The 18870-nt window shown below is 32.1% G+C and overlaps 1 protein-coding gene across 5 annotated transcripts in view; it reads left to right on the plus strand.

The window, feature by feature from the left end:
• LOC123704247 (mitogen-activated protein kinase-binding protein 1) overlaps positions 1-18870 on the plus strand; it is a 110235-nt gene that overhangs the window by 78378 nt on the left and 12987 nt on the right. For 3 of the 5 annotated variants that reach the window (XM_045652550.1, XM_045652553.1, XM_045652551.1), the window contains 8 exons: positions 3477-3574; positions 8327-8443; positions 12065-12154; positions 12737-12861; positions 13719-13863; positions 14315-14453; positions 15241-15371; positions 15986-16112. In XM_045652550.1, the coding sequence (XP_045508506.1) occupies positions 3477-3574; positions 8327-8443; positions 12065-12154; positions 12737-12861; positions 13719-13863; positions 14315-14453; positions 15241-15371; positions 15986-16112 (972 nt within the window). The remainder of the gene's footprint in view (positions 1-3476; positions 3575-8326; positions 8444-12064; positions 12155-12736; positions 12862-13718; positions 13864-14314; positions 14454-15240; positions 15372-15985; positions 16113-18870) is intronic. The other 2 variants (XM_045652554.1, XM_045652555.1) reach the window with 2 other exon arrangements.

The following is an 18870-nucleotide window of genomic DNA, read 5'->3' on the forward strand; positions in this document are numbered from 1 at the left end:
CGACACCGACACCGACACCGACACCGACACCGACACCGACACCGACACCGACACCGACACCGACACCGACACCGACACCGACACCGACACCGACACCGACACCGACACCGACACCGACACCGACACCGACACCGACACCGACACCGACACCGACACCGACACCGACACCGACACCGACACCGACACCGACACCGACACAGACACAGACACAGACACAGACACAGACACAGACACAGACACAGACACCGACACCGACACCGACACAGACACAGACACAGACGTTTTTTTGAACCCTCATAATTTGGGTTTGGATTATGCTAGATCAACAAAATTTTCGGGATATATTGTCAATAGCGGACTTATTGAACATATTATTAAGTTTAAATTACATTAGCTTTTATACTTCAGATTTTATTTATATCTAAAAAAACGCTAATTTCGTCACTGACTCACTGATGATCATCAAAATTCTTAAGGTATCCTAATGTCCTAGAAAGCTGAAATTTTGTATGTAAGCTAGTATTAGCACACAAACAACAAAAAAATTATAAAACTTGTAACTTTCATCCCCCAACCCCTTAAACTAGGGGATGGGAGTTTGTATGAGACCTGTAATTTTAAATTAAATTTTGATGACGCTAGAGGTCTAATCTAATAATCTAAAACTTGGTTCCTCTAGATAATATATACACCACTATTTTTTAATCAGTACATAAAATTTTACAGGGTGTTAAGTACCTTTAACCAATCATATTTGTGTAAGAAATAATTAAAAACACTAACAAACAGAAATGTCCCAAAATTGTCCACATAAATATGTAAACATTGTTAAACCTATTCTTAGTGAATGACCCACACTAGGTATTGTGTTGTAATTTTCTAGCGTACGATTTCGAATAGGTCCGCTGGACAGCTCCATTGATAAATTCCGGCAAACTCGCGTCGAAGCTCGCCATCCTTCACCCCGCCACCCCCTTTCCCTCTGTGGCCTGCGCCCGCGTCGCAGTTCGCAGTTCGCAGTTCGCACCCCAACGCCGAACGCGTTGCGACAACGGACAAACAGTGCCTAATTGTTAGCGGAAGTGAAAACTTGCCTTTGTTCGTCGCGTTTGTTTACGTTTTTCCCGGTACAATATCATATCAATTCATATCACGGAATTATGTACTTATGCTTCGTGCGTTCTTTTTGAGTGGAGAAAATGCGAGTGCAGCAGTACGTATGTACAGATAATAGTACCCGAGTCCCGAACGCTCGATCGCCAAATGTACGAACCGTCGCGTCGCGTCGTGGTAAATGCTTACCAGCAGGCGTTGTCACAAAATGCTAACGTGTAATGTACTAGCGTATTTTTAAGAGGATCCTCGACGTAGTACCACAGACTGTAGTACGAATGTCGAATAACGCTGCGGTTCATGAATTTCTCACAGCGGAGTTTGGAAGTCAGTGGATCGGTCGAGGCGGGCCTGCTGCTTGGCCTCCTCGCTCACCTGATCTCACACCCTTGGACCTCTTTTTGTGGAGTGAAATTAAGTGAACAAAAGTGAGCCGGTTAGTGTCGAACAATAATTAAAACAGCGCATATTGGATGAAGTGAAAAGACAAAAAAACATACCTACTTACTTCTCTCGTTAAAAAACAATTTAATAAAACGTGCACGTCTGTGTATTGATAATGGTGGTGGACATTTTGAAGGACAATTTTATTATTGAAATACTTGTAAGGTTAAGATAATTGTAAATACCAGCTGATTCTAACTTCACACGCCAAAATCGTTTTTTCTTTCAATACAGATTAGGTATTGTAAAAACAGCTGATTCTAATTTCTTAAACACGCCAAAATCGTTTTTTCTTTCAATACAGAGTAGGTATTGTAAAAAACAGCTGATTCTAACTTCTTAATTTATACGTCAAAATTCGATTTTGATATTGTTTGCTTTGTAATTGCATACCTACGTACCTATTTAATTTATTGTAAAAAAGTAATTATGCCGGTCCTAAGCCCGGATAAAGTATGAAGGGGAGATTTGAATTTAGGAAATTAAAATAAATAAAGTTAGTAACTACATCTCTTGTTTCATTTTATTGCCCAAGGTTAGGTAATACTATCAATGAATAAGTGAATGAACTCTGCAATGTGTCTATGATTTTAGTGAGACTTTCTTAAATAAACAAATGATTATATCTTTGCTATCTATCGATATTATGTAATTCTAACATCATGATCACGACAATAAAGTATTCGCTAACATGTCCTTAAAGTTTTTGTACTGATTTAAAAATAGTGGTGTATAATATGTATAGGTACTCCTTGTTAAAAAAAAATTAAAACTTTAATCGACATACTTATAAAATTTTGTTACAAACAACTTACAAAAAGAAATGAAATCCCACCAAAAACATTTTCATGTAAAATGTTGCCAAGACGAGCCCATATGACTCGCACTGTCAAAAAGTTATCAGATCTCATGTAGAGCGAAGCTTCTAACACTACACGCCCTAACTCTACAAGGCCTAACTTCACAAACTCTACACCTTAGTCAAAATATGTGGCTTGGCCGATCGTTACTACAAGAACTATTGTATAACACAAAAGTAATGCACAGTGAATTAATTTTTCACCTTACGCCGATGTGAATGTAGCGAAATGGCCAAGCCACATATTTTGACTAAGGTGTAGAGTTTGTGAAGTTAGGCCTTGTAGAGTTAGGGCGTGTAGTGTTAGAAGCTTCGCTCTACATGAGATCTGATAACTTTTTGACAGTGCGAGTCATATGGGCTCGTCTTGGCAACATTTTACATGAAAATGTTTTTGGTGGGATAATTATTATCTTTTTAAGCTATTGCATAGCTTCTATCGCGGGCCTTGAGCGCGGGGACCGAATCGAGAAATTCCGTAACGAAAAAACCTCACGCTCCCCACGGGGACGGGCGGAGGTGTGGCTTGAAGGCATAGCATGCAATAGCGCAACCGCCCCAGTCCCCGAGTGACACACGGCGTTTTTATTATTTATTTGCAGTCCGCCCCAGGAATATTATTAAAAAATGAATTAACGAAATCCGTTCAGCCGTTCTCGAGTTTTGTGCTTAGCAACACATTTGTACATATCTTCTATAATATATATAAATCTCGTGTCACAATGTTTGTCCTCAATGGACTCCTAAACCACTTAACCGATTATAATAAAATTCGCACACCATGTGCAGTTCGATCCAACTTGAGAGATAGGATAGTTTAAATCTCAAATCGTTTTAGAGAAAGCGGGCGAAGCCGCGGGCGGTAAGCTAGTATGTATTATAGATTTAACACTTTGATAATACTTACTATCATTAATAGGAAAAAAAAAACTTACACTACAACAAAAAGGTTCACATACAAAATAGCTTTTGTGTTTTCTGAAATATTTATCTTATTACAATGATCTCTGGAAGCATCGAAATATTACCGTATCTTTAATCTTATTATTTTATTTTACAGAAAAAAGAGTAGACTCAGACGGGTCAAAAGACAGTTCGCTAGATAGCGGTACTGACACTAGATATATAGAGAAACGACGTGAGCAGGGTGTTAAACAGGTATGTATTATGTGGATATAAAAGTTAGGTACACAATTATGTAGGGTACAAAGATTAGGGTACAAGATTAATAAAGAGAATAACAATTTATGTAGGGTACAAAGATAATTGGGGTAGTAAATTAACTAAAAGACTATTATGTAGGGTACAAAATTAAGTTAAACAATTAAAAAATTATATAGGGTATAAAGATTATTAGAGTACAAAATTTACTAAGAAAATTACACTATTGTGTAGGGTACAAAATTAAGTAAAATTATACAGGGTACAAGACAATTGGGGTACAAAATTGGATATCAAGATAGTGAAGTAGGGTAGAGTTGTTTTATAAGTTCTAATTAAATATTAGGGTACAATTTGAAATTTACTTTGGGTACATAATGCAATATGTGTTAATATACCAAAATTTTTTATTTTATTTTATTTTTTATTAAGCAGATAAAGTAATATAATATTTTTTGTATGATGGTTATTAATGTTTTGTTTTTGTTTTATTTTACGTTGATTTAGTTATTTATATATGTGGGTATATTGTGAATTGTCTTATATGTGTGTGCCGTATTTTGTCCAAAAAAGCTTAGAAAATAATTACATAAAGATAGTATTTTAAAACATAGTTAGTTGTTATTCTTAGATACCGATATAATACCGATATCGAAATACCGATACCGAAATACCGGTATTATAATAAGGATATTTTTTTTGCATTTTTTTGCTGAATTTTATTTGTACATATATTATTATTATGTAGATAATTGTTTGCACTATGTTATGTTTAACATTTTGTACTATGTCTAATCACTCACAAAGGTAGTGGTTTGGTGGTGGATATAGTATTAAAAAGTTTTTATTTTAAATAAGACATCTATTTGTATTTTATTGTAAGAGCAACTATGGAGTTTCTTGCCAGTTCTTCTCTAAAGATACTGCTTTCCGAATCGGTGGTAAATGTTAAAATATGTTATGACGATTCGAAAGTGCTTCTAGAAGTCTAATTGAATAAATAAATTTTTGAGTTTTGTAAATTGTGAAATATAATTTTGGTGTGTTGTAAAGGGATAAAATATGTTTGGATGTCTTATTATTGTAGATGATTATAATTTTGAGTTGACTTAAATTTTTGTTGCATGTTTTAACACAGTTTTAGTTATAACAACTAATATAGGCCAAGTTGACCGTAACATAGAAGAAAATCATACAAAAGAATGATTATTTATAGACTTTAAAAACGACGTTGGGTTGTCGATTCTTTAAGACAAAATAACTGGGCATTTTCTTCAACTCCGATTTCCGTGGAAAATTCATGTCGCATTGTATAAATTTAATAGATATAATAATATGAATAATATAGAATAATATATTTCGAAATAACGTTGGAAGAATTATTCGAATCGCAAATAATACCCAATGTAATATGTTTGTCAGAAACTTTTTTAATTAGAGATCAGGAACATTATCTTAATTTAAGAAACTACTATTTGACATCGAGTTTCAGTAGATTAAAACCAAGGGGCGGAGTCTGTATACTTCTTAGAAATGATTTGTTGTTTAAAAACATAGATCTCACCACCTACGCATTTGAAAAAAAGTTCGAATGCTGCGGAATAGAAGTTATGGGATACGACATTATAGTTGTTTGCATTTACCGGACACCTGACTCAGAAGTGAACTTTTTCCTTGACCAATTAAATTTACTATTACATAAATTATGTGAAAAATATTTTAAGAAAAAAATTATTATTACAGGTGACTTCAATATTGATCTACTCAAACAAAATAAATATTCGGATGATTTTAGAGACTTAGCCAAAACGTATAATCTTAAATTTCACATCGACGGTCCAACTCGCGTTCAATCTTGTTTGGATCAAATATTAAGCAATATAGATGGAGTCAGAGCCGAATTACTACGTTTACACCTCTCAGACCATGACACAGCACAACTTATAACATTCAAAATATCTGATATAAAACCTAAACCTAATAAAAAGGCTGTAATAATTTACAAAAGAGATTACAGTGAAGAGTACATTATTAAATTTAAAAATTATCTCCAAGATTTAACATTTTTCGATATATTTAAGGAACGAAATATTGAAGTAGCATTCAAAAACTTCTATGACACATTTTGCCTCTTCTATAAATTATGTTTTCCGTTGATCAAAATTAAATTAAGAAATAGCAGCAATAAGTGGATAACAAAGGGATTAAAAGTTAGTTGCAACACTAAACGAAATTTAAGGTACCGCTATTACCAAATAAAATCGGATCTAAATAAATCTATTTATTTAAAATACTCGAAAATATTGCGTAGCTGTATATATAAGGCACAAAAAAACTGCAATATTAATTATTTGAATAAAAGTAAAAATAAGTGTAAATCAACTTGGCAAATAATCAAACACGAGCTAAATTCTCAGAACAGATATACCGAAATTGATTCACTTACACTAAATACTCAAACAATCACAGACCCATCTCAAATAGCTAATTCTTTCAATGAATACTTCAATAATATTGGTAGCGTTAATCAAAATCAAAACTACCATAATCAAATCAATATTACTAATAACCCCTTCTCTATGTACCTGAGACCAATGTCTGAAACGGAAGTTTATACACAAATTATGTCATTAAATAATACCACCGCAGAGGGATATGACGAGGTGTGTACCAAAGTTATTAAACAATGTCAAGCAGAATTGGTACCCGTACTGACACATTTAATTAATTTGTCCTTTTCTTGTGGTTCTTTTCCTGAAGAACTAAAAATATCTATTATTACCCCCTTGTTTAAGAAAGGAGATAAAAATAACATAGAAAACTATAGACCCATTACTCTTATACCTATCATATCCAAAATTTTTGAGAAATGTATGTCTTTGCGCTTGAGAGAGTTTAGCGATAAGTTCCATATAATTAAAGATGAACAATTCGCCTTTCAAAAAAACAAATCTACCAATGATGCAATTTATTCCTTAACACATTCAATTCTTCAAAACATCGACGCAAAAATATTGACTACTGTATTATACTTTGACATGTCAAAAGCGTTCGATAGAGTGTCTCATGAATTATTATTAAAAAAATTAGAGGCATATGGAATTCGGGGGATTGTGTTAGATTGGTTCCGATCATATCTAAAAGATAGAAAACAAAGTGTTATTATTACTCGGACTAATAAGACTAATGAGAAAGAAAAATACCAATCAAAATATATATTTAACCAGTGTGGTGTACCTCAAGGAAGTGTCCTGGGGCCTATTTTATTTTTGTTTTATATTAATGACATTATAGACATAACAAATCGTAAAATAATTCTATACGCAGATGACATATCGATAATTTTTGAATCTGACATTAAAATCTTTGACATTATGAATTTTAACAACGACATTATAAATAATCTGGACAAAATGATAAAATGGCTTAGCACAAATAATCTTAAAATCAATCTTACTAAATCTAACTACATGACATTTTCAACTCCTCTGCGCAATAATTTAAAAATAGAATATGATGATGTTATAATGGAAGAAAAAAGTGAAACTTCATTTTTAGGTATAGTTTTAGACAATGAACTTAAATGGTCATCACACATTAATAAGGTATGTAGTAAAGTTAATAAATTTGTATATGCCCTGAGACGCCTACGAAAAATTACGGATTTAAGAACCACTCTATCGACTTATCACGCTCATGTAATATCTATCTTGAGATACGGTCTTATAATCTGGGGTAATGGCGTAAACATCAGAAAAGCGTTCATCTCACAAAAAAAATGTATACGCGCGATTTGTGGCGTAGGTCCGTACGAATCCTGTAAACCGCTATTTATTAAACTCAAGTTGTTAACTTTGCCGTGCTTATATATTTACGAAGTTTGTATTTTTGTAAAAAGACATAAATATCTCTTTAACACGGCCCAAGAAATATACAGCCACGACCACCGTCATCCAGATAGACTTGTTTACAATAAAACACCCAGGACCACTTTGTATACCAAAAATTGTCATGCTATGTGTATTCGTATATTTAATAAACTTCCCGAAACTATAAAAATGTTAAATATCGGTCCTTTTAAGACAAAACTATATGAGTGGCTAAATAACAAAAATTTCTATAATGTATCTGAATATTTAAATTTGTAACATATTAGGTTTAATTTTATTTATGAATATAATATAAAATGTGTAAATTTTATCATGTGACAATGAAATAATGTACTTTTTATATAAAATAATGTTGCGGAATTTGCACGCCATTTATGGCTAATGTGTTGATTCTACCTAAGTACCTACCTATAAGTAATATCTTTGTACACACATTATGCAAATAAATTTATTTATTTATTTATTTATTTATAGTAAATAATTGGCCAACAAAAGTTTAAGTCTTCTCACAAATAAATAATGGTAATGGTCACTAAATTAATATTAAAGTAATGTTATTTTATTTAAAAGTATCTTTATTTAGAATCATTATATTACAGTTTTTTCATGTACCGATATTAATACCAATATCAACACTAATTGATATCGGTAACAAATAATTGTACTATCGGTATAAACCATTTGTTAAAAATAAATACCGGTATTTTATATGCCGAAGTTGGCAATAAAATATCGATACAATATACCTATACATAACATCGGTACATAATACCGTTACAAAATACCGATACTGTGTTTCTTAATATCAGTAAAATATACCGGTATCAAATAACGGTACTAAAAACCGGTATCAAACTAGAGGCCGAAATCGCTCAACCTGTCTCAACTGCCGCGCGTCGAGGCTCTGTTCAGGAACTTTGATCGAACGATGCGAGCCACGTACGATATATTGACGATATCGCCGAGGGCAGAAAAGGTTATTGTTTGCTTTACGACTTTATTTGCTTGTGTCGTGACGTGTAAATGCGTTTTTTTAGTAAATAGATATAAAATAAAACATATTAAATAACTGACCGTGTTCTGCAGAATCTTGTGTGTGTGAATGATTGTTTCGCACAAGTATGTGAGTGAGGAATAAATTATTGCTGCTCCTAAAATACTTTTTTAAGTAGGATGTGAGCAATTCTTTCCGTTTGATCGAATTTAATTTCCTTAAAATTTATTGGGGAATTTAAAAGGTCATTTGCGTCAATTTTAAATCAGTAATTCTAATTTTTGTATTACTATTGACCGCTACAGTGCTTTCCTACCTTTTTATTTAATTAAGAATTAATTTTTATCGTCCTCTATGGCTCAACTTCATTTTAAAAGAATGTTAAAATATTAACCACTTAAAGTGGGATATTAAAAACGTAATTATACGTCACGATACATTATAGTAAGACTGGAGTTAGGCTGTATAGTTTCATCTGCATTTGTTTATTTCACGTTGTTTTTATCATCACCATTCGTGTTTGCCTTTAAGAGCTAGCGCGCAAGAGCAACTTTTGTTTCCGCAACTATTTTGTCCCTCCCATCAACTGTATGGGGAGTTGCGTCGCTACGTGCGCGCACTTTCTTACTAGCCCATAGAGTTGATGGGAGAGACTAAATAGTGAACGAGACAAAAGTTGCTCTTGCGCGCTAGCTCTTAGTTTTCATTGTGTATGTTTCACTTTGATGTTGTTTGCATAGTGTTGTATGTTGTGCTTAATTTTATATACTATAATCATTATTGTTTTTTCATTGATTTTTAGCTTTTTGAAATCATTGGGTATATTTGTTTATTAGATTATAATAAGGAAGATCGTTTTGTTGATCGTTTACTTACATATTTTGTAAAATTAAATTGTAATACTGAAATGATTTAAAAGAGCAACTATGGAGTTTCTTGCCGATTCTTCTCCATAGATACTGCTTTCCGAATCGGTGGTAAATGATAAAAATATGTATTGACGTTTCAAAAGTGCTTCTCGAAGAAGTCTAATTGAATAAATAAATGTTTGAGTTTGAGTTTGAGTTTATGCTGAAAAAATGTTGGATATTCATTCCATTGATTTATGTTTGTTTTCATCGTTTTCTTGTTGGTATATTATTTAAATATTAAATGTTATATATTATATACTAGCTGTGCCGCGCAGTTTCACCCGCGTGGCTCCGCTCCTGTTGGTCTTAGCGTGATAATATTACTCGTGGATAATGTAGCTTTCGAATGGTGAAAGAATTTTTAAAATCGGTCCAGTAGTTTATGAGCCTATTCATTACAATCAAACAAACAAACAAAGTTTTCCTCTTTATAATATTAGTGTAGATGTTATATATTTACAAGGTTTGTTAGGAAATGTTCTTTTTTAGGCCTATCAATCTATTTTTTCCATATATTTTAGTACATTAATGTTATTTGATCATTTTTCTACAATGCGTAAAACTTCTGTTAAGTCTTAGGTTTTGTTGGGAGTTGTATCGTTACTTTTTATTTGTTTTTCTGTTGTCTGGGAGAATTTTCATTTATTTCATTCATCACAAAAAGGAAAATTCAATTTTATACATTTTCTAACCAATACCGATATCCGATACCGGTTCGTTACCGGTATTCACTTAAACCGGTGTTTCATTTTTATGTCTCATATTTGACTTAAGTTTTCTTATGTATTTAGTTCACAATTTAGTTGTTCGGTAATTGTTGTATTTTGTCAATTTTGTGGGCAGTGTGTTGTTAAAAAGCAAGGAACCTAACTGGTATACCTAAAGTTGGAAATTTTGAAAAAACTTCATTTTGGCGGCAAGAGATGAAACATGTGCCAATCGATAGTACATCAAAATACAAATAGGAAATACTCTTTGGTAAAATGTCGTAATTGATACGGTTTCGGAATAAATAAGGGTTAAAAAAAAATATTTTTTTTTCAGTTTTTTGAATTATTTGTTACTTCTTACACTTAAAGGTTAAAACAAAGCATATAAAACTTCTAATTTGTAAAAAAAGGGTTTTAAAATGTTGCATTACTATCTAAACCAAAGTAATAAACCAACTTTGGGCTAGGGGTAGGGATACGCACGTGCGGTGCGTCACTTATTACAAATTAGAAGTTGTATATGCTTTGTCTTAACGTTTAAGTGTAAGAAGTAACAAATAATTCAAAAAAACTAAAAAGAAAAATTTTTTTTTAAACTCTTATTTATTCCGAAACCGTATCAATTACGACATTTTACCAAAGAGTATTTCCTATTTGTATTTTGATGTACTATCGATTGGCACATGTTTCATCTCTTGCCGCCAAAATGACTTTTTTTTTTATCGCAAATTGGTAGGTATACCAGGCTTCATACTAAAATGTCCCATGCTCTTTATTTTGTTGATTTCTTTTTCGTTGCCATTCGTTTCATTCTAGATGGCGAAGAATTAAAAGTTTGTCTAAGGTTATGATTGATTAAAAACATGTATTTGTACAATAAAAAAGAGTGTGTGTACTTATGTACACGCGTTTGAAGTTATATTTCTTTGGCGTATAGAAAAAAAATACTAGAATAGGTATACAACTTGAACATAGTTATCAATTTTCATACCACCTAGAACTTCATGCTGTTAAATTTAGGTGTCGGTGTGCGCACGCATCGTAAAAATTCACTCTCACCATTTTTCTCCATCGCGCCAAAAGAAGTATAACATCAATAATAATTTAATAAGCATATATTTTTTTCACTGTCTGAGGGTATTATATAATTATTTTAGAAGTCTTCAAGTGGTCTGACCATTTAACATTACCTTTTGGTTTCGAATTTATATAGTTACCGTTAAATTTAAACTACTGTAAGTACCAAAAAGTAGATTTTGGAGGGATATTATTTTGGTGGTTTTGCATGTTGCATGTATATAAAAAGGTAAACTTTAAATATAATAAATAGTGTTTTTTTATAATAATTATAATATACTAGCTGCTCCGCGCGGTTTAACCCCCGTGGCTCCACTCCTGTTGCCCGTAGCGTGATGAAATATAGCCTCCTTCCTCGATAAATGAGCTATCTAACACCGAAAGAATTTTTCAAATCGGACCAGTAGTTACCGAGATTAGTGCGTTCAAACAAACAAACAAACAAACTCTTCAGCTTTATAATATAATTATAATTATAATATATGTAATGACTTTATTGAAGTCATAGAGACAAACTTACTAATATATTTTTATTAGTATAAGAGTTATTTTATTTAAAGTATGCCTTATTTTCATTTAAAAATCACACTCATTGCTTTGTGTGTTTGCATAATTTTGCTAATTTTATTTTTTTATTTTACACTGGTAATGGTTAACTTTAAGCCTTGATGGTGAATGACTTTTTCAGATACTAAATAATATTGTTGATTATAATAAGCTTAATAATATTAATATAATAATAAACAGTAAGCTAATAATTTATTATAAATAATTTAATTTTAAAAGGTTTTGGCATTTACAATAATAACAAAGAATAATTAAATATCTCCAATAATAGAAAAACTTTATTTAGAATTTAAAAGTATTTTGAAACGTGGAATTCAATTTGTTTGTATGTTTGTTAGGTAACAATAAATATATCGAAAACGCGTACGCAGGAGACGCGTACGCGGCACCACACGGATGACTCCTCACTTGGCAGTCTGAAGTTTGAGGTTTTTATTTGTTTTGTTTTATTTTTTACGTATTTATTTATTTATTTTTTGTGTTTTAAGTTGATTTTTATATGGACTTCTAAACTATAGGGGAAAACAGTATACATAGCTGTATTTTTAAAAGCATAAGTATATTCTTAATTTCTTTGGGTATAAAAATATAGTTATGTAGGTATATGAAAAGGACAGTTTATTTAAAGATATCTATGTATTATTAATAAAATTGTGTATAATAAAAACTATCGCACGCTTTGACACATATCTCCATCTCTTTCTACAACATTTCTCTATTATATATGTACTTCCATAAGTATACTTCTATATCTATTGCTTATTTACTATTGTGTACAGATTGGTTAAGAACATTTTAAAGAATATACTTAAATAATAGATCTTATAATATTTTAAACCTACCTCGTCTTGTTTTCCACAATATTAAGCAGTTTTTAACTAGAGGGCGCTGTTATAATCTAGTTATAATAATAATACACCAGTAGCTGCCCTATTTGCATATTATGCAATATGTATTTAAAATTAATTTTTATTATTTTTTTATAACTTCAATTATATTAATTAAAACAGGACCAAGAATCGACAGAACACGACGGAGACATAGAAGACATTTCAGACGGTGAAAGGACATCGTCCTCTGAACGGGGGAATAGACCGACTTACTATCCTGGGAATAACGATGATGAGACTCCTAGGTAAGTTTAGATTAAGTTTAAAAAAAAATCATTTTAAAATAAAATAGATGGGCCTCTAGACAAATGGCAAAATGCTTGTTATCTATTCCATTTGAATAGACGCGTGCGGCGTCGGTCGCCATTTTGTGTGATAGGTATATTAATTTTAGTATGAAAATGAAATAAAATTAAATATTAGGTAATTTATTCAATATTATATTCAAAATCGTAAATATCCTTAATACGATATGCTCTGGTCACATTGGACCTGTAAAAGTATAAAATTTCTTATCCAGCTGATAATAAGTAACTTCTTTTAAATATTTCTAAACATAAGCTCCGCTAAGTTAAGAATTACTGTACCGGTATTGATAGAATTTTTTTTAGTCTGTGCTTATTTTGATACAACCATTCGTCAACATTCGTCACTTACTGATAGTGAAGTTAATATTAACTTACATATTTGCAACTTTACGACGTATAAATTTTACCATTTTAACTGATTCATAAGCTAGATAGAAAATATCCAGAAGTATACAACCTTGATTCCTTTACTTCGCTTTCCGAATCGGTGGTAAATGGTAAAACTATGAAATGACGATTCAAAAGTGCTTCTGGAAGAAGTCTAATTGAATAAATACATGTTTGAGTTTGTTTGAAGTTCATTGAAAAAGAATATTAATTGCAAATAATTTTTTTATGGTTGCCTGGAAGAGATTGCTTTTAAGCAATAAGGCCGCCTATTGTACACTTCAATTTTATGTATTCATTTATTTTAAATTTCTCTTACATGTACAATGAAGTGTCATAAATAAATAAATATTTCTTCAGTTGAATAAAAAAGAAAAACGATTACAAATGATATTTTTTATTTGCAGCGAATTCATGGTAACAGCAATGGACGCTACAGAACTACGTCAATCGATGCGGCGTTCGAAACGCTGGGCGGGCGAAACGCCGCGTTTGGAATTACCGCCCGCCACTTCGTTGAGCGGCTCGCCGCATGACTCTGAGGATGATGAGGTGAGTTTGAGTTTGACTGGGGGTTTGAGTTTGAGTGGAAGTAAAAGTTAAAGTTTGATTTGGTAGGAGATTGAAGTTATTAGTTGTTATTGTATTTTGAGTTTGAGTTAGAGTTGGAGTATAAATTAGAGATAGAGTAAATATGTAGTTATAATAATGTTAAAAAAGGTTTGATAAAATAAAAAGCTATATGATAAAGAGCGTTCGAAACGCCGCGTTTTAACGTAAATTTTTTGAGGTAGAGTATAAATTGGATTTAATTTTTTGTATATTTACTAATACAGAATTTTTAATTTTATCATAGCTTTGTGTTTTAGTGAAATTAATTTTACTTATTTTAAACACTTTATTGTACAACAATAGGTGCAAAAAATGTTTCTTATAATCCTACAAGTATCATAAAAAAAACAAAAAAAAAAAAACTATTACTAATAATAATAATGTTCCCCAGGTATCAACCCCCTCAGGGGACAACGGGGATCGCAATCCGCTGTCCGGTTCGTGCGAGTCGATAGACACAGCCGGGAGGCGGGAGAAGTATATCAAATCCGCGTTCGATAGCTTGAGCGGTGTTGATGTTGATACTAGTGGTGAGTTTGTTTGTATGTCCTTTTATATACAATAAAAAAACGTGTGCGTGTACTAGTGTACACACGTAAGAAGTGAAACTTTTTTATGACCTTATTTTTCAAAAACTAATTTACTATATGCAACTTTACAGAAATTCGTCGAATCACGCGTGGTAGGGATAAGAAAAAGATGGCGCGTAACGGAAAAATGTCACGCGTAACGAAAAAATGTTACACTAAATTTTTTTCTAACCCTGATAAAGAAGTTTCACTTCAGACTCATAATTACGCTCAAAAGTTGTCCGAAGAAAAACTCTGCTTACGCGAATTTTAGGCAGAGTTTTCTAATGCGATACTATTGACTTTAAACATTACTCCGTTTACGTTATTACGTTTGATAGACGCAGCGGTGTTGATGTTGATAGTGGTAGTGAGTTTTGTTTATACTAGCTTTCCACCCGCGGTTTTACCCGCATTATCTAAAACCTAATACATGATATACTGAATCACTCTATCTATAAAAAATCATCAAAATCAGTTGCGTAGTTTAAAGATTTAAGCATACATAAGGACAGAGAAAGCGACTTTGTTTTATACTATGTAGTGAAGCTAATTGACATCGTTTACCATATTTATTTTTAAAAATTATATAAAGTCTGAAAGAAATCGCTGCATAGCGATAAGACCGCCAATTGTTATAATGTATCCTTAGATTAAGTATTATTGTAATGATTCTAAGAGCAAGAAAGTATTAATAAATAAATAAATGATGGTATATTTTAATGATCCCTAAAATTAAAATTCCCAGCACAAACAGGCCACAATTCGTTATCATCGAAGCATTTACGAGGACCGTCATTACGACCGGACCCGGAAGCGGTTAGAAAAAGGGAAGAATTGCAGAGGAGGATATTGGAAACTAGACGGCAGTTGGAGAGCGTGAGTTATTTATTTATTTAGAACAAAAATATATAATCTAAACATCTGTTCTATGATAACTTAAGTATAGGTAATGATAGCTATATATTAGACTAGCTGTGCCGCGCGATTTCACCCGCGTGGCTCCGCTCCTGTTGGTCTTAGCGTGATGATAAATAGCCTATAGCCTTCCTCGATAAATGGGCTATCTAACACGGAAATAATTTTTCAAATCGGACCTGTAGTTCCTGAGATTAGCGGGTTCAAACAAACAAACTCTTCAAATTTATAATATTAGTATAGATACACACAATGACAATTTGGTTAAAATTTACTTGAGTCCGCTCAATAAACATTTTAAACAAAAACACAAATTCTACTCGAACTCAATTTATTTATATTAATATTTAAGTTTCGTATTTCTACTTGGGTTTGAACTCAAAGTTTATTTCACAGGTTTTTATTCCTGTAAACTTAACTTTTTCATTTTTTTCACCGCTTGGAAAAATGTGAAAATACCAACATTCCAAAAAAAACATACTTGAACAAATCAAATGACATTGAATTTAAAACAAACACAGAGATTTTGCTGTACTTATTGAAGACACCATTATAAAATTTTCTTAACATTCCAGGTGGCATTCCGTTCTAACCTCAAATCGAGTCAATCCACGACAGATTTATCGTATATACCCGAAAAGGATGGATCGAAACGGAACAGACCAGTCTCTATGGCCGTGCCAAGCAATAGTCGACCTTATGGTATGTGACATAGAGTTTAGATTGCTAGTAACATTTAAATGGAAAACACGTCTTTAAGGTTGATATTAAAAAAATTTAAGTGAAAGGCGCGTTGAAAGTAAAATTTCAAGATCGCGTCATGGCAATACCGTCACGTCATGGGGTGAGGCGACGATTTTTGTATCTTTGAATCTTGCCAAAGAAGTTTCACTTCTGACACGTGTGCTCGGCGTATATGCTCTTTTTATAAGTAAATATAATGTTAATGTTTAATGGAGGCGTGTTTTTCATTAGCTCAATGAATTGTATTGTATTACACGTCAAGTGTATTGAGTTAAAATAATTTATTAAAATTAAATCAATGACTAAAACTTAAGTTAATAAAGTTTTAGAGCTATCGCGCAAGAGCAACTTTTGTCTCGTTCACTATTGAGTCTCTCCCATCAACTTATAGTAGAGCCATTTTAATAGGCAACATTTGACAGTTCAACAAAATTCAACAACGTAACCTAGTAACGACGATATAGAATAACATGATAATTCGTTTTGTTAGAACTGCACATTTGCTTAACTTTTTTAAATTACGATTACATATTTATAATCATAATGACCAATACAAGTAATTTTAAGATTTCATTTTACTGATAAACCATTCTAAACATAATAAACAATTTCTGAATTGAAGAACTGACGTCGCTACAATTTTGTGTCAATAAACCTTTTTTCTTTTTAAATACCAGAGATGTTACTCTAAAAATCGAAATCTGACATCTAGAATCGAATGCATTGATTACTTGTGAATAAAAATCATCATAAATTAATAAATTCGATTGACAAATGTTTCAAATCCGTATCGATTAATTCACTTTAATCGATGTTTTTATGCTAGTTACATCTCTTCGAAGATAAAATTGATAGACGTCAAATGTTGCCTATTAAATTGGCTCGACTATAATACTTCGCTTAATACTTACTGCTCTGCGTAGCACCTGAAACATACGGATTTATGCCGAATCTTGTTATAAGCATTTCTTTTATTGTATTTTTTTATTGTTATGGTAACAGTATTTTGAAGTGACATCTTTCACACTAAACATATTTTGTGTATACATATAATAGGTTTATACATAGAACTTTTTTAATTGTACTTTTATAATTTGTATGTTATATTGTTGTATACGCTGTTTGGAAACTAATAAAATAAAATAAAATAAAACTCTATGGGGAGTTGCGTCGCTACGTGCGCGCACTTTCTTACTAGCCCATAGAGTTGATGGGAGAGACTAAATAGTGAACGAGACAAAGTTGCTCTTGCACGCTAGCTCTAATGTCTGATTATGATTATGAGTAAAATATACTGAAATGGCACTTGATATGTTAATTTATTTATTTAAAATTATTACAATATTTATTTAGGTTTAAAAAAATATATATTTTCGTCATAAAAACTCAATATATTCGACGCAACGCTATAACACTAACAAGTTAAAATGCTACAAAATCACAGTGTCATACTAACATAATCATTACTTTTAACGCTGACCAGGATTCCATAATGCCCCCGTTTATCCAGAGGAAAATTTTGACAGTCTGTCTTCCAATTTCTTTGACAGCCTTAACTATCAAAACCTAGACTATAGGAAAAAAAACCCTTACGCCATTCCCGCGAACTTAAATCATAAAATTATACCGGATTATTACGATAATTCCCAAAATTATGTATCACGTCCGAACGTACAAACAGATAAACGCATGAACATACATACAAAACCTACATATAAGGAAAAGCAGAACACGGCATTTACTATAGATATGAAAAAACCTAATTCGAAGGTTTTCAATAGATTATTTCCAACCAATGAAGATAAAGAACCGCCTAAAATACCGCCAAGGAATTTTCATTTAAATTTAAATGAGAAACCTCAAACTAAAACGCCGAAACCGAATGCCAGAAGTATATTTAAAAATTACAAGTCTTGTCCTGTATCGCCTGTATCTGAAGAATGTAAATGGGCAGATAAAGTGCCACAGACTAAAAATAACGATAAACCAAAACAGAATGTTCTAGACGCTAAAAAACGTAACTCTTTAAGTTTCTTCGTTGGGTTGGACAAAATGAAAGAGAGTCGAAGTATAGTAGATACAATAAAAAGTGATACGGAAAAAATGATTGCAGAAATAACTAAAAAATACGGGGATTTAGACGATTTTGAACCTAATTCACAAGGGGATTTAGATCTTCAACCGACTAAAGAGGAGAAAGAGGATGGTAACTTCTCCTCTGATTCGCTAGAAGATTGCAGTTTGAGCCAGGACGTTAGTTGTAAAAATAAATTGTATTCAAAGAAAATATGTAAAAAACACAACAAAGGAAAAGGTATGGCTAGACGCTCAGTATCCAATTATGAGATTTACGGTGGTACTTATGAAAAACCTAAAATACCTGCCAAGCCTACAATAGAACATAAAAGTTCCACATTACCTAGGAATATGCCTTCTAACCTAGATGATATTATGGACGAAGAAGTACATAGAAATTATTCCATGTACAGATGTCAGAGTGTTTTAACTAAGAGATGCGTGACGCGGTCTAATGAATCTGTTTTAAGTGACCATTCGAATTGTTCTAGTGTTTCTAACGAAATATTCCTAAAATATGGCAACGAAGTAGCTTTCCAACAAGCCAAGTACATGGATAGTCGATACAACTTGAACGGTTCGCAAAATTGTTCATACGAAAACATAAATGAACCGGACGAAAGATATTTAGAAGCTCACA

The sequence above is a fragment of the Colias croceus genome, chromosome 29 (genome assembly GCF_905220415.1).
Source record: "Colias croceus chromosome 29, ilColCroc2.1".
NCBI classification, from domain to species: Eukaryota; Metazoa; Arthropoda; class Insecta; order Lepidoptera; family Pieridae; genus Colias; species Colias croceus.